The 14769-nt window shown below is 43.5% G+C and overlaps 1 protein-coding gene and 1 pseudogene across 8 annotated transcripts in view; one reads left to right on the top strand and one right to left on the bottom strand.

Moving 5' to 3' along the window:
• Nucleotides 1-7832, top strand: part of Nvl (nuclear VCP-like) — a 57077-nt gene extending 49245 nt beyond the window's left edge. For 7 of the 8 annotated variants that reach the window (XR_003946443.1, XR_373614.4, XR_003946442.1 and 4 more), the window contains one exon: nucleotides 1061-7830. Coding sequence is in view for 5 of the 8 variants with exons in the window: in XM_006496964.4 (XP_006497027.1) it covers nucleotides 1061-1105 (45 nt within the window). In the remaining 3 variants the exon portion in view is untranslated. Of the gene's footprint in view, nucleotides 1-1060 lie in introns of all 8 variants that reach the window. The other variant, NM_026171.2, reaches the window with a different exon arrangement.
• Nucleotides 1207-4844, bottom strand: Fgfr3-ps (fibroblast growth factor receptor 3, pseudogene; annotated as a pseudogene).
• Nucleotides 7833-14769: the final 6937 nt, after the last annotated feature.

Below are 14769 nucleotides of genomic sequence, written 5' to 3'. Positions count from 1 at the left end.
TCCATGTCTAGAAAAAGAGGTGGGAAATGACATCAGTTCATAAAAACTCAGGAATTTTATCATTTATTTTCTATTTGTTTATTTTAAGATTTGTTTATTTTACATTTTTATTGAAGGATAGTCTCTGTGTATAGCCTAAGCTAGCCTCAAACTGATGAGACTCCTGCTTCTGCCTTCTAAGTTTCAGGATTACAGCTGTATGCTACAATACTCCAATTCGCTGACATGTATAGTAGGGCCAAAACTTTAAATGTTCATATAACAAAATGGTAGAGCTACTTGAAGGTTCTCTCCATTATGTAGAGGGTAAGGATTGAACTGCTGACTCTAAGATAGTTTCTAAATAGTGGAAATAAAGCAGAACACATTGTATTTTTCTTTGAGATAAATAGGTAAGAGTGGAATTGCCATGTGACACTGAAAAGGTTCATGACGTGTCAGTGAGCTACATTGACAAAACTTTGAAAGACTGACCACAGCAAGGGAGGAGAGGATGTGAGATGCTCGAAGTCTTATACATTGTGCTGTACAGGGTGGAGCAGTCTCGAGGGAGCCGTCTCGGCAGTTTCTTGGGATGTTACGACATTTTAGAGGCCTTTTGTTTCCATCAGGACTCGGGTAGCTTACATGTGCGCATACCTCTTGACCTGTGTGCAAACTCCCCTGGACAATAATGGAAATCATGGCGTATCCTAGAAAGGAGAATGTAGACTCTAGATGCAGGAGCAAGGCAGAATCTCTGGGTCTAGCAGTTAGGACTGCTATAGCAAAGACCATAAACAGGCACCTTAAACAACAGAGACAACCGTCTGAGATCAAGATGTTGTCTTGTCAGAGTTCTATGGTTTCTGTCCCATCTCCACATGTCCATCTAGTTTTGCACTCTGTGTCCAGACTTCCTCTTGTACGGCAACCCCAGTCACCTCTGCAGAAGCCCTGTCTCCAAAGCTACCACCCTCTGAGGTCCTAGGGGTTGAGCCTCAATGTAGGAATTTGCGGGTTATGCCTTCCATCCCATAACTGATTGATTAGCACAATGTGGTATTTTTTATCCTCACAGGATCAAGTGATGTATGAAGCTCTGCAGAGGTCCCTCAGTCAGTGATGTTTGCGCTACCTGGCATGGAGGAGGTGTCTAGTGTGTGGAACTCACCACGAATCACAGTTACTCTGGAGGGTCTACTTTCAGCTTGACACCAATGATCCTTTTTTTTTTTTTTTAAATCAGAACCAGTTATCTCTTTATTTTTTGGAAAGTAAGTTGGCTGTGTTAGTAAAACCACATCTGCTAGTGTGGGCTGATAAACCATGTGCTAGGCCCCAAGAACCCTGAGCCACTGTCCTGACCCTGCTGACTGACAGGCAAGGGACAGCCACCCAAGCCCAATAAGAGGAGTAAAAAAAGTAGCAAAATTGCATTCACCACTGTCTCCCAGGCTTTGAAAGGTAGCAGTCTAGGCTATAAAAGTCTAGAAGCTCTGCATAGGGAGTGTTAAGCCTGCAGCAAAACAACTTGTAAAAACTCAATAAATTATAGATAGACTTGTAACAGATATCTATTAACATCTGAACCTTCTTACAGGATCAGTCCCTCCCTGGGCACAGGCTCCTGCCTGGAATACATAGCAATTAGAATAATCTGTATGAAAAATACCAGTTCACCTTGAAATTTTTAAACATCTCCTAAAGAAAGTTCCTATATAAATCTAATCCCTCACAAAAGAGGGCCGAAGGCAACAGGAAACGCTCTCTGGCGCCATTACTAACTAGGAGAGCTAGCTGCTCATGCGCCAAGGGGCTATGTCCAGCCTGGCAGAGGCCAGACTCACGGTCTCAGCAACTCCCTAAATCCAGCATGAACCTCTTTCACTGTTAATAAGTTACAACTTAAAATGTCTGAAATACCCTGGGACTAAATGCTGTACCCTGAGGTTGGGGACTGGAGCTCTGGGAGTTGATAAATATAGCTTTACAAATATACAGGTCCAGTACAAACAAAACTGCCATGCCAGAAAAGTCCCTTGCTTCTCAGCCTGTTCTTGCCAGTTTACTAGTGAGCCCCATGGAGTATCTTGCTCCCTTGGGCTTCAGCTTTGCCTTTTTTCATATAGATGTGTGTGTGTGTGTGTTACACAACATCTATTTATATAAATATACATTTTCCTCTGGAATACACCTTTCTGATAGACATTATCTCCCCCCCCCCTTTTTCAGGTACCTGTAATTTGTGTCTGAGAGGCAGGGTGGGAAGCAGGCAGCCTGGAGATGTCGAGCTATGACACCCCCTAGATATAAGGTGCCATGTAGGAGAGAGGCTTGCCACACAGAGCAGAGCCTCCCTGCAAGCTCAGCTTGGGGCACCAAAGAGGCCAAGGCCCACTCTCTACAATGGTCCCTGTAAGGTAGCAGTGAGAAATGAGAGGGCCAGAACCCCAGGGTTGCACAGGGTGGGCCTCTTAACGTTCTCATTTGGTCTTCCTGGCCCTGGCCACTCAGGAGATCACTATACAGCAGTGCATGTTCCCAAGGGGCAGGGGCCTCTGCACCCAGGAGCTAAGGATAAACATGCAGGAAGTCTTGTCTATTGTTGACCCATTGCACTGGGCTGGCTAGGGTCCACTGCACACCAGCAGTAGCAGGGCGGGTTAGGGTCCACAGAAACATTGGCTGGGGCTTGGTCTGTGGGACTGCAGGCCTTTCACATCCGAGGTCCCCCATTATTGGGTGGGGGTAGCAACTCATGGGTGAACACCCTGTCATCCCTGGACAGGCTGGAGCTAGGAGTGTCCCAACCACCTGGAGAGGACTGCTCAAATGGCACGGAGAGGTCCAAGTACTTGTCAGTTGATGTCACAGTGAGGATGCGGTCTAAATCCTCTACCTACTGCTTGAAGGTGGGCCTCTGAAGACACTGCATGCCAATATCCCCACGTGACCATGTACAGGCCACGTGTGCAGTTGTGGGGCTTGTCCATGCAGTGGCCCTCTGTAAGTAGCTTGAAAAGCTCTTCCACTGGGATGCCAGGATACGGTGAGATGTCCTAGCGGAGGACACCAAAGAACCAGACATCACTCTGGTGGGTGAAGACTCTGTAAAAAAGGGCCTCTGATTCCATCCACTTCACAGGTAGCAGGCCACTTGTGGTCTTCTTGTAGTAATCCAGGTTGTGCACGTCTTGGGCCAGGCCAAAGTCTGTAATCTTCATCACATTGTCCGAGGTAACCAGGACATTTCTGGCAGCCAAGTCTCTGAATACACTTCTGGGAAGCCAAGTATTCTGTGCTCCATGTTACCTGGTAGGCACAGAACACTAGATCCTTGCAGGTAAGCTGTTCTCCTGGCAGCCTGCAGTCCATGCCTGGAGGCCATTATGCCAGAAGGAACTCTTGAAAATTGCCTTGTCTGCATACTCCACCAGCACATACAGAGCCCACCCAGTGCAGGCCCAGCAGATCATCATCTCCATCTCAGATACCAGGTCCAACAGCATCTTCACAGTATCTTCTGCCATGACAGTCTGTCCAAAGCAGCCTTCTCCCAGTCTTACCAAGTGTCAGTTGGGTCCTGGATAGTTCCTACTTGGGGTCAGCAGGCAGCTCAAGTTCAGAAACATTGGCCATAATAGGACCTTCTCCTGAAGACACCAAGCAATCCGGATAAGGGCTACATTTGAAGTTCATAGAGGAATTAGATTCCAAGGACACCTGTCAGTTAAGCGGGGAAGTGCCTTGGGGGACTGGGCAGACCGTCACCACAGCTGCCACCACTAGGATGAAGAGGAAGAAGCCCACCCCGTAGTCGCTGAGGACACCCGCACACATGCTCCTCAGCTGTGTCTTCAGTTAGGTCCTTCCCATCTTCATTATCTCCTGAGGATGGAGCATCTGTCACATGCATACTGAAGCCTCTGAGAGCCCACCAGGATGCAGTGGGAAACCACCAGTTCTGTACCATTCTTAGCCCAGACTGTGGGACTTGTGGGGGCACCTCTACATGTCAGCTCCACGGTGTCCTCACTGCCAAAGGCCACCTGCTCCTACTGGCTAGGTTCAGGCCCTGGAACCTCTGCCGCTCTCTTTACAGCTCTGGACCAGAAGGCTCTGAAGTAGGTCCAGCCATCACTGCCATGCAGAATACTTTTTTTAAAATTAGGTATTTTCTTCATTTACATTTCAAATGCTATCCCATAAGTCCCCCATATCTTCCCCCCACTCCCCTACCCACCCACTCCCACTTCTTGGCCCTGGCATTCCCCTGTACTGAGGCATAAAAAGTTTGCAAGACCAATGGGCCTCTCTTTCCAATAATGGCCAACTAGGCCATCTTCTGATACATATGCAGCTAGAGACACAAGCTCTGGGGGGGGGGGGGTACTGGTTAGTTCATATTGTTCCACCTATAGGGTTGCAGACCCCTTTAGCTCCTTGGGTACTTTCTCTGGCTCCTCCATTGGGGGCCCTGTGATCCATCCAATAGCTGACTGTGAGCATCCACTTCTGTGTTTGCTAGGCCCCGGCATAGCCTCACAAGAGACAGCTATATCTGGGTCCTTTCAGCAAAATCTTGCTAGTGTATGCAATGGTGTCATCGTTTGGAGGCTGATTATGGGATGGATCCCCGGGTATGGCAGTCTCAGAATACTTTTATCACGCCGTCCGGTACTACCATGGCTCCAGAGTGAGGGTGGGGGGGATGCAGCATCCTCAAGTGGGTGCGCACGGGCATGCTGCAATCCACACCTGGAGCCTGAGGCGGTGGGAGGATGCCTCACTTGCAGCTCCAGCTCTGGCCAGCCCTTCCAGGGTCTCCTCTGTCCCAGTGGCCGGCTGCCCACCAGTGAGTCTGTCTGTCCCCCACCCCCACCGCCCACTAGAGTGAACCGCGACACAGATGATCTTATTGTAAGCATTTTATTTTTCAAATTAATGAGGCCCAACTGAAGGAAATGGTGTTTCCCATCTGACCAGCTTTGTGGAAAAACTCCCTACCTACTTTTTAAGAGAGAGAGAGAAACCTGATAAAGCCTTATTTAAATAAAATTTTATTTCGAACTATCTTGATCATGCATAAAAGTTATAAAAAAAACTTTCCTTGAGAATTGATCACCCTACATCCTGTCACCTCAGATACATATTCATATCAGTTTTCTGTAAACCAGGATATTTTTCTACATAACCAACCATCAAAAACACTGACACATTGCTACTATTTAACTCTCTAGCTCTAGTCAGTCTTTCTCGGTTTTTCTCTTGTCATTTATGGTAAAGGACTCTGGTCTAAGTTAGCTATTCCAGTTGTTAACTCTTCTTAAGAGTTTCCACAAGTTTTTGTTGTTGGGTTTTGGGTTTTGTTTGGGGATAGTAAGTACCCCTGACTGGCCTGCAACCTACTGTATAGAGTAGGCTGGCCTCAGACTCCCAGTGTTCTGTGTGCCTCTGCTTCCTGGGTGCTGAGATTAAAGGTGTATGCCCCCATAGCCAGCATTTTTTAACTTCTTGGGTCAATGATTGGATTGCCTTAGTTTTATCTCTTTAAAGATATAGTCGTAAAGCTGTTCTCTGCATCCTCTCAGGTGGTAATGCCTTGTTACTTAAGACTCACTGCAGACACTTAATTCAAGTGACTTCTTACACTACAGAGTTACTCCTTTTCCTTTTTAACTCACACCTGTGTGGGGGAAGATAATCTCACCTCTCGTACACGTGTTGCGCCCTCACCAGATTCAGGATAGTTTTCATTATCATGGTTGTATGTTCAGATGTGTCTTTGGTAAATTTCTAAACTGATGTTTTATGAGAGTTTATGTTGTGTCAGAATTATTTCATCTGATTTTGTTTATACAATAACAGCAATACTGTTATTGTATAAACAGGTCTGGTTATTTCCTTTTCTTCCTAAGTTTTTATTCTATCTCCTTCTGCAAAGTCTTTGAGGTTCCTATTATGAATTTGAGAATGGGGTTGGAGACTCTTCTTGAGGTCCTGAGTTCAATTCCCAGCAACTACATGGTGGCTCACAACCATCTGTAATGGGATCCGATACCCTCTTCTGGTGTGTCCGAAGATGGCTACTGTGTGTGTGTGTGTGTGTGTGTGTGTGTGTGTGTATAATCTTTTAAAAAATAAAGAATTTAAGAACGAAGGAGCTGGAGAAATAAATGGCTTAGTAATTAAGAGTACACACTGCTCTTTCAGAGGACCACGTTTGATTCCCAGCACCCACATAGGTAGCTCAAAACTGCCGATGCTCCTAGCTACAGGGGATCCTGCACTTCTGGCTTCTATAGGCACCTGTGCTCATATGCATGTAGCCCCTCCCACCCCCACACACTTTTTTTAAAAATTAAACATATTTTTATAAAACAAATGGAATATATTCAAAAGGTATTTTTAGAAGAAATGTTGTAATCTATTTTCCACCCAGTAACTGTCTTCTGTTCAACTTGTACCACAGCAGACACAGCTTGTATTTTATGTCCAGGCCACCAGAAATAAACGCACTTAGACCCAGCATTCAGTTGTCAAGAAGAGCTGATATGGCAGATAGTGTTTTCATTTGGCATATTACAAGTACAGCAGCAGCAGGCTCAACTGCTCAGATTCACTATTTAAGACTTTCTGACATTTACTTCTAATTCTCCAGTCACGCTCATCATCTACCTCTACTGATCCGGTTTGGTTTTTCTCTCCTCTGTTGGTCTCTTTCTGGGAACCAGTATGTTCTCCTTTATGTCCTCCATTGAACAGAATTATCATTCTGCTTAGTACCTACAAACCTCTGCCAAGCCCTCCCAAAAAAGGGAGTCATGCTGACTTTGTAACTGTAATCCCGATTTTATTCAGTTGTATTCTTCCAACTCTGTGTGGTGTGTGTGTGTGTGTGTGTGTGTGTGTGTGAGAGAGAGAGAGAGAGAGAGAGAGAGAGAGAGAGAGAGAGAGAGAGAGAGACACGCTGGGTCAGAGTACAACTTTTAGGAGGTAGTTCCTTTTTTCTACCACATGATCCCCAGGATCAAGATCAGGTTGTGAGGCTTAGTTAGCAAGTGCCTTTACCTGCTCAATCATCTCACCAGCCTATTATCAATTCCATTTGTATATTCAATACTCTGTAGACTGCTTGACACTCTGTTCTTATGTGGTGTTCTCAACTCAGTAGAATCTTTAGACATTCACATTTTATAGAAATATAGATTGCGAGTTTGCTAATACTAACAAGAGGAGCAGAGGCTGGGAAGCTCCTAGATTAGCACTTGGAAGTGCTGTTGGCATCTTGGTTGGGAATGTTTCTTAACCAAGGTTTTCATGACTGGCTCACCTGTGCCCTTCACAAGAACCCTTGAGATCTTACTCTTCCAATTTAAGGATGAGAAATTTACCTAAGGTTTGGAGGGATGACTCAAGGGTTGAGTTCAGTTCCCAGCAACCACATGGTGGCTCCCAACCTTCTGCAATGGGATCTGTTGCCCTCTTCTGGTGTGTCTGAAGACAGCAACACTCTACTCATATACATCAATGAAATCTTTAAAAGAAAGAAATGTACCTATGTGGGAGTGCCCAGAAGTAGTACCCAGATGTGGGAAAGTGGCACGTTGGACTCAATTTCAGTTTGCTTTGCTGTCCTGCCAATGATCTTACTCTATTTTGTCAGGGTGCTCTTTCAGCCAGCCCCAACCCCTTACCACTGAGTGGCGGCACATTCAGGATTTTCTGTGACTAATGTCCTTATGGCTTTTGCCTTTATAAATGCTGAATCCATGAATTTTGGGACAAGAGTTCTTTGTGACAAGAGCCTTCTCTCTATCTTAAATAAAGAATTCTTATTTGGCCTTATATACTAGTGATCTGGAACTTTCTTGCTTGGACTATAACATATACTGTAGCACCAAAACATACAAGTTGGGATAAAAGCATTCAGAGCTAGTTTTTACTATTTCAGGTTATTCATCTCAGAATCCTCACCACTGCAGAATGTCACACATTTAATTAGAAAATTTTTAAAGAGTTTAACCATGTAGGGATTGTGAGGTCATTGGAGTCCCAAGTAGCAAATCTTAACCTCCCTAGGGTTTGGGCTATAAATTATGAGGTAAGGGAGCATGTGGTAGTCTAGAGTGGTACCTGGGCCTGTATCCCCAGCCCTTGTGAAGCTAGGGCTGGTGGATCTACTTGTCCAATGTTAGCTTGAATTACATAGGGAGTTCCAGCACTTCCTGGGCTACATAGTGAGACTGCCTCAAAACAAGGAAAAATAAAACCCAAATAATATAAAGTAAAATGAAAAGATAGAGGGTTGTAATTTTTCCCAAAGAAATGACCTTTGAGCTGAAAGAACCTAGCATAACAAAGGTCTTAACTGCACAGAACCTGATCCACTGTATACACAAAGGGAGCTAAAGAGGCCCTGGATTCCATTTGAATAAACGCAACTTGGTCTTGAGTGATGTGATCCCGAGTTGTGAGTTCCTAACCTCCAAACCAAGAAACTGCCGTTTTGATGATTTGCCCACTCAGGCACACCTTGTAGTTAAGGACCCTCTCTCTTATACGAAGACTGTCCACATAGGCTAAGCAGATAAATTTTATACTTACTGTGTGCCAAGCCTAACATGGTTTAGACAGTGTATTAGGGCTCTGTAGAGTCACAGAACTTATGGAATGTCTCTATATATTAAAGGGGTTTGTTATAATGACTTACAGTCTACAGTCCAACTAACCCAACAATGGGCAACTGTGAATGGGAAGTCTAAGAATCTAGTAGGCCTCCAGCAGAAGGTATGACCAAGATTAAAGGTGTGTACCACCATGCCTGGATTTAGAACTTGCTCTGTCCCAGGCTGGCCTTGAATTTAGAAATCTGCTTGCCTCGATTTCCTGAGATTGAAGGCATGTACCACTTTGCCTAGGCCTAAACTTTTCTCGGCCACACTGCCCCAAGATCTGGATCAAAAGCATGTGTCATCCCATGTCAAGATCCCAGTTGGAAGCCTGTGTCTTTCAGCCTCAAGATCTGGATCACAGGTGTACCCTCCATTTCTGGGTTGTAGTTAATTCCAGATGTAGTCAAGTTGACAACCAGGATTAGCCATCACAGACAGCATTACTAGTTGGGACTAAGCATTGCCCTGCTAGGATATTCATTCTTGAAGTCTCGGCCCCAAGTGTGGCAAGCTCAGCTCCTGTACTGGCTGGTTTTGTGTGTCAACTTGACACAGCTGGAGTTATCACAGAGAAAAGAATTTCCCTTGAAATGCCTCTATGAGATTCAGCTGTAAGTCATTTTCTCATTTAGTGATCAAGGGGGAGGGCCCAGCCTGTTGTGGGTGGTGCCATCCCTGGACTGGTAGTCCTGAGGGAAGCAAGCCAGTAAGCATACCTCCCTGGCTTCTGCGTCAGCTCCTGCCTCCAGGTTCCTACCCTGTGTGAAGTTCTGTCCTGACTTACTTTGGTGATGAGCAGCAATGTGGAAGTGTAAGCTGAATAAACCCTTTCCTCCCCAACTTGCTTCTTGCCTCAGATAATATGAGTACTTCAGTATCAGAAATTAAGAGAATAGGGGCATTGGAGAGAGAGGTGGTACAAAGGACAAAAGCTACATGACACAGAGAGGGTTGGGGAGCAAACGACTCCTGGAGTGAAATTTTCTGTTTGTATCATGTGATGCAGACTCACATGTTTCATTGAGGCAAGATCCATGAGAGGACACGTGATATTGAGAGAGTATAAGGACTCAGGATGATGGGGCTTTCGCAAAAGTTATCTGTGCAGCTCTTCACTGGTCTCATGACTTAGCTAATCACTTCCCGACAGAAGCACAGCAGAGACTGGCATCCCAGCTGGTCATGGTCACTCCACTGACTCACTGAATCATGCTGATTCGGGAGAGGCCTGGTAGTTTCTGCTGGATTATGTCACCATTGCTGATTGGTGTTTGGTGATACTTTTGTGCTTTTTTGGGTTTGGTTTGGTTTTGGTTTTTGAGACAGTTTCTCTGTATAACCCTTGCTGTCCTAGAGCTTACTCTGTAGACCAGGCTGGCCTCAAACTCAGAAATCTGCCTGCCTCTACTTCCCAAGCGCTGAGATTAAAGGTGTGCAACACCACTACCCGGTGTGGTGACACTTTTGAACTGTACTTTTGGTATTCTGATACTACTGAACTGGACTGCTGAAATCCTGACAACAGAGATTGGAATAGCCCCCAAAGAACTACTTCTAAACAGGTTCCTTTGCCCTATTTATCATCTTTTCTCCCCTACCTTTGGACAGTGAGCTAGAAGGGGGGAGGGGGTCAAAGCATTTGAGAACCCTTATTAAAGTAGGTTTTGAAGCCTACACACTCCCCCAAATTTCATAACAGACTCAGAAGACATAACAGGTCTTCTCACTGAGCAGATTTGCTGTCTAACTGAACTGAGTTCCTGGGGTTTATATAACATAGGTGCTGACTGGGCATAGTGATTCATGCTTGTAATCCCCACACTTGTGTTTAAGGTTAGCCTGGTACATTGATTAAGTCTCAGATGTAGAATGGGTCCATGTCTTAAAAAACTGAACAAATCTACAAACCAAATATATTTGTGTTTGGAAAATCATCTCTGCATTGGATCAGTGAGCTGCAGGAAGCCATTTGAAAACTCCTTGTTGAGTCTGCAGCTTGCAGTTCTACAGATTGAGAAAGATTCCTTCCTTGCAGTGCCCACTTTGGAAACCCAGAGCAAATGTCAGGTGATTAAGCTCTGAAAGTCGGCCTGGAGAAAAGATGTGAGTTAGCACCATGGAGAGCTCCACACCTTGACCCTGTCTGTACTATAGGCTTGAGTGGAGTTCTTGTACCTATCTTGACTGCAAACAGAGAAGCTAGCTACCAGAGCTCCTGTGGAGGAAGGAGAAACAGCAACAATAGAAGCCAAGGAGTGAAATGTCAGAGCGTCTGTGTCCTGCCATACAACCACAGAAGCTTGACCATATTCCTTTAAGGTCCCCAGAGCTGGGAATGGCACAATGCCTAGGACATGAACTACTACACCCTATAGTCTTAGGAGACAAATGAAGATATTGACATAGTCAAATGCTGTAAGGATCCATTCTCATGAGAAGACACCAACTCAAAATAGAGAAAGAAAACACAAAATAGAGACTGTGCTACCCTAGGCAAGCAACATCTCTAGGTGATGGAGAACCACATATTTTTAAATTTGTTTTTACTTCTGTTGTTGTGGGGTTTTGTTTTGTTCGTTTGTTTTTAGTCTGTTTTTGGTTTTGTTTTGTTTTTTTTAGACAGGCTTTCTTTAAGTCTGGTTGTCCTGACTTTACATAGACTAGACTGGCTTCAATCTCCAAGAGATCTGTCTACCTCTGCCTCCCAAGTACTGGAATTAAAGATGTGGGCCACTATGCCCCTCTTACTTTTTTAACTAATACATTTGTTTTTATTTTTACTACAAACTCTTCCCTATTTTTTTGTCTCAGCATTCTCTTCTGTGACTAGGACATTTTCTTGAGAGAAAGGTCTCATGTTGTTCACGCTGGCCTCTAACTTTCTGTGTAGTAGAGGACGACTTTGCAATTCCTGAGCTTCCTCCCGAGTTGCAGGCATATACCACCATGCTTTTTTTTAGGTGGTACTGTGGACTGGATACAGGGATTCCGTCCACCCACCCTACCATCTGAATCACATCCGCAGCCCTGAATATAGGACCTGTATACTGTGCTGGCTCGTCTTATGTCAGCTTGACACACAAACAAGTTATCTGAAAGGAGGGAACCTCAACTAAGAAACTGTCTCCATAAGATCTGTCTGTAAGGCATTTTCTTAACTAGTGATTAATGGGGAAGGACTCAGCCTGTTGCAGATGCTACCATCCCTTTGCGGTGGTCTCGAGTTCTATAAGAAAGCAGACTGAGCAAGCCATGAGGAACGAGCCAGTAAACCACATCCATGGCCTCTTCATCAGCTCCCTCCTCTAGGTTCCAGCCTTGTTTGAGTTCCTGTCCTAATTTCCTTTGGTGGTGAATAGTGCTGTGAAGTATAAAATAAACCCTGTCCTTCCCAACTTGCTTTTGGTCACGGACTTCCATTGAAACAATAGAAACCCTAATCAAGACGAAGCAATTAAAATGTATACATACAGTATTTTATTATGTTGTCTCCATTCCCTCTCCTCCCCCTTTCAACTTCTCTTGATATCTAATTCTGTAGACCATTTTTGTCCTTTCTCACATTCTTCACCTCTTTCTTCTCAATTGTTAGCAGAGGACATGGATTGAGGACAGAAGTTCAATGATGTAGAAATGAATATAAAGATCAGGAATTAATGAAATGGAAATGAAAAGAATAAGGTAATCAGTGAAACAGTTGATTTATTGCAAAGATAAATAAGACTGGCCCACCCTTAACCAAACAAAAGACAGAGAACCAAATGAAGAAGATTAGAAATGGAAAGGAAGACATTACTTTACACCTGATAACCTAGGAAACTCAGAGGACCAATAAGGAGTAGCTTGAAAATGTATATTCCAATACATGGAAAAATCTAGAGGAAGTAGATAAATGTGTAGAAATGACCTACCAAAAATAAGTCACAGGTGTATAAACAACGGAAGCAAATTATAATGAGCAATAAACTTGAAACTTTAATAAAAAGACTCCCAAAATAACACCACTCCCGCACTTCACACCAGGCCTGATTGGAGTCACTGCTAAAATCTATTAGACATTTTGAGAAGAAATAATATTAATCTTCAAATTATTCCATACTACACAGAGGAAAGATATATCATCAAACTCACTTTATGAAGCTAGTATCACTCTGACACCAAAGCTGGTAAGTACAGGCAAAAAGATTGTAAACCAGTGATCCTGATGAATATTGTCATTTTTGTTGCTGTGAAGAGACACTGTGACCAAGACAACTCTTATAAATGGAAAACATTTGCTTGGGGCTGGCTTACAGCCTCAGAGATTGAGTCCATGGCAAGAAACATGGCAGTATTCAGGCTGACATGGTGCTGGAGAAGGAGTTCTACATATTGATCTACAGGCAGCAGGAGACTCTGCCACATTGGGTGAAGCTTGAGCATAGGAGACCTCAAAGTCTACTCACACAGTAACACACTTCCCCCAACAAGTCCACACCTATTCCACCAATGCAACACCTCCTAGTAGTGCTACTCCTATGAGCCAAACATTCAAATACATGAGTCTGTGGGGGCCATACCTGTAGAAACCACCACAAATATGGATGTAAAACATCAATAAGTCAGGCATGTAGCATGTGCCTTTAAATCTAGCTTTTGGCAGGCAGAGGAAGAGGACTGTGTGTTCGAGACCAGCCTGGTTCACAGTGTTAGTTCCAGGCCACCCAGAGCTCAGAGTGAAACCTTGGGCAAAAAAACACAAACCAGAAATAAAACAAAATAACAAAACATCTCAATAAAATGCTTGCAATCTAAAGCCAACAATACATTAAAAAGAACTATCCACCATGATCAAGTTGGCTTCATTACAGGAATGCAAGGGTAGTTCAACATATGCAAATTAAAAATGAAATATTCAACATAAAAATTGGAGAAAAGTCATATGGTCATCTAAATAGATGCAGAGAAGACCTTTATCAAAGTTGAACATCCCCTTCATGATTTCCAACCCCGAACTTGGAATAGAAGGAATGTGCCTCAACACATCAAATCTATCATCAAAACTACAGTAAATGGGGGGGAAAACACCAAAATAGATATTTTTCTCTGAAATCAGGAATAAGACATTCCTGGTCTTTCCACTCCACTCCTATTTAACGTAGTGTTATAACTCTTAGCTAAAGCAAAAACTAAAAATAAATTTAAAATAATAGAGGAAAACATTGGCAATACACCTCAAGATATAGGCATAGTGAATGGATATTAGTAATTCAGAAAATAATAAGCATTCATTGACAAATGAGATTAGATAAACTTTAAAAGCTTCTGCACAGCATAGGAAACAACTGAGTAAAGAGACAGCCTCAAGAATGGGAGGGAAATTACCAACTGTGTCTCTGATAGGGGACCAATAGCTAGAGTACTTAACTTAAAGTTTTAAATACAGATATTTCCACAAGGAATCCAGTTGATTCACGGACTAATGAAATGAATAGAAAGTTCTCAAAAGATGAAGTACAAATGGCTGAAAATCATATGCATAAAGAATAGCATGCTTAGATATGAGGAAATTGTAAATCAAGGCTACACTGATGTCCCATCTCACACTCCCTACCCCTCCCCCCCCCCATAGAATAACTATCTTTAAGACAATAACAAAGGCTGGAGAGATGGCTCTATGGTTAAGAGCACTTGCTGCTCTTGCAGAGGATAGTAGTTCAGTTCCCATCACCCATGTTAAGTGGGTCGCAATCCTCTGTAACTCCAGCTCCAGGGAATCTGACCCACTTTTCTGGCACCCATGGGTACCCACATACATGTATGTATGTATGTAATGAAAATTAGTTTAGCAACTATAAAAATTAGTGTGGCTTTGAAAAAAAAAAACCCTAAACCTAAATATAGAACTCTCACAGTTCCACCTATACGTTTAACAATCTAAAATTATACAGTACATTAATGTCTAAATCTAGAGCAAATACCACTCCTGGGAATATACCCAAAAGACTCTAAGTCAATGTACCACAGGCACTTGTTTGTTTATTTATTTAAGGTACTGGTATCAATACTAGGGTCTTGAGAATGTTTGCAACAACTCTACCATTGAACAACATTCCCAGCCTCAGGAAACTTG

The sequence above is a fragment of the Mus musculus genome, chromosome 1 (assembly GCF_000001635.26).
Source record: "Mus musculus strain C57BL/6J chromosome 1, GRCm38.p6 C57BL/6J".
NCBI classification, from domain to species: Eukaryota; Metazoa; Chordata; class Mammalia; order Rodentia; family Muridae; genus Mus; species Mus musculus.
Note: the sequence above shows the minus strand (reverse complement) of the source record. Positions and strands in the feature narration are given on the sequence as shown.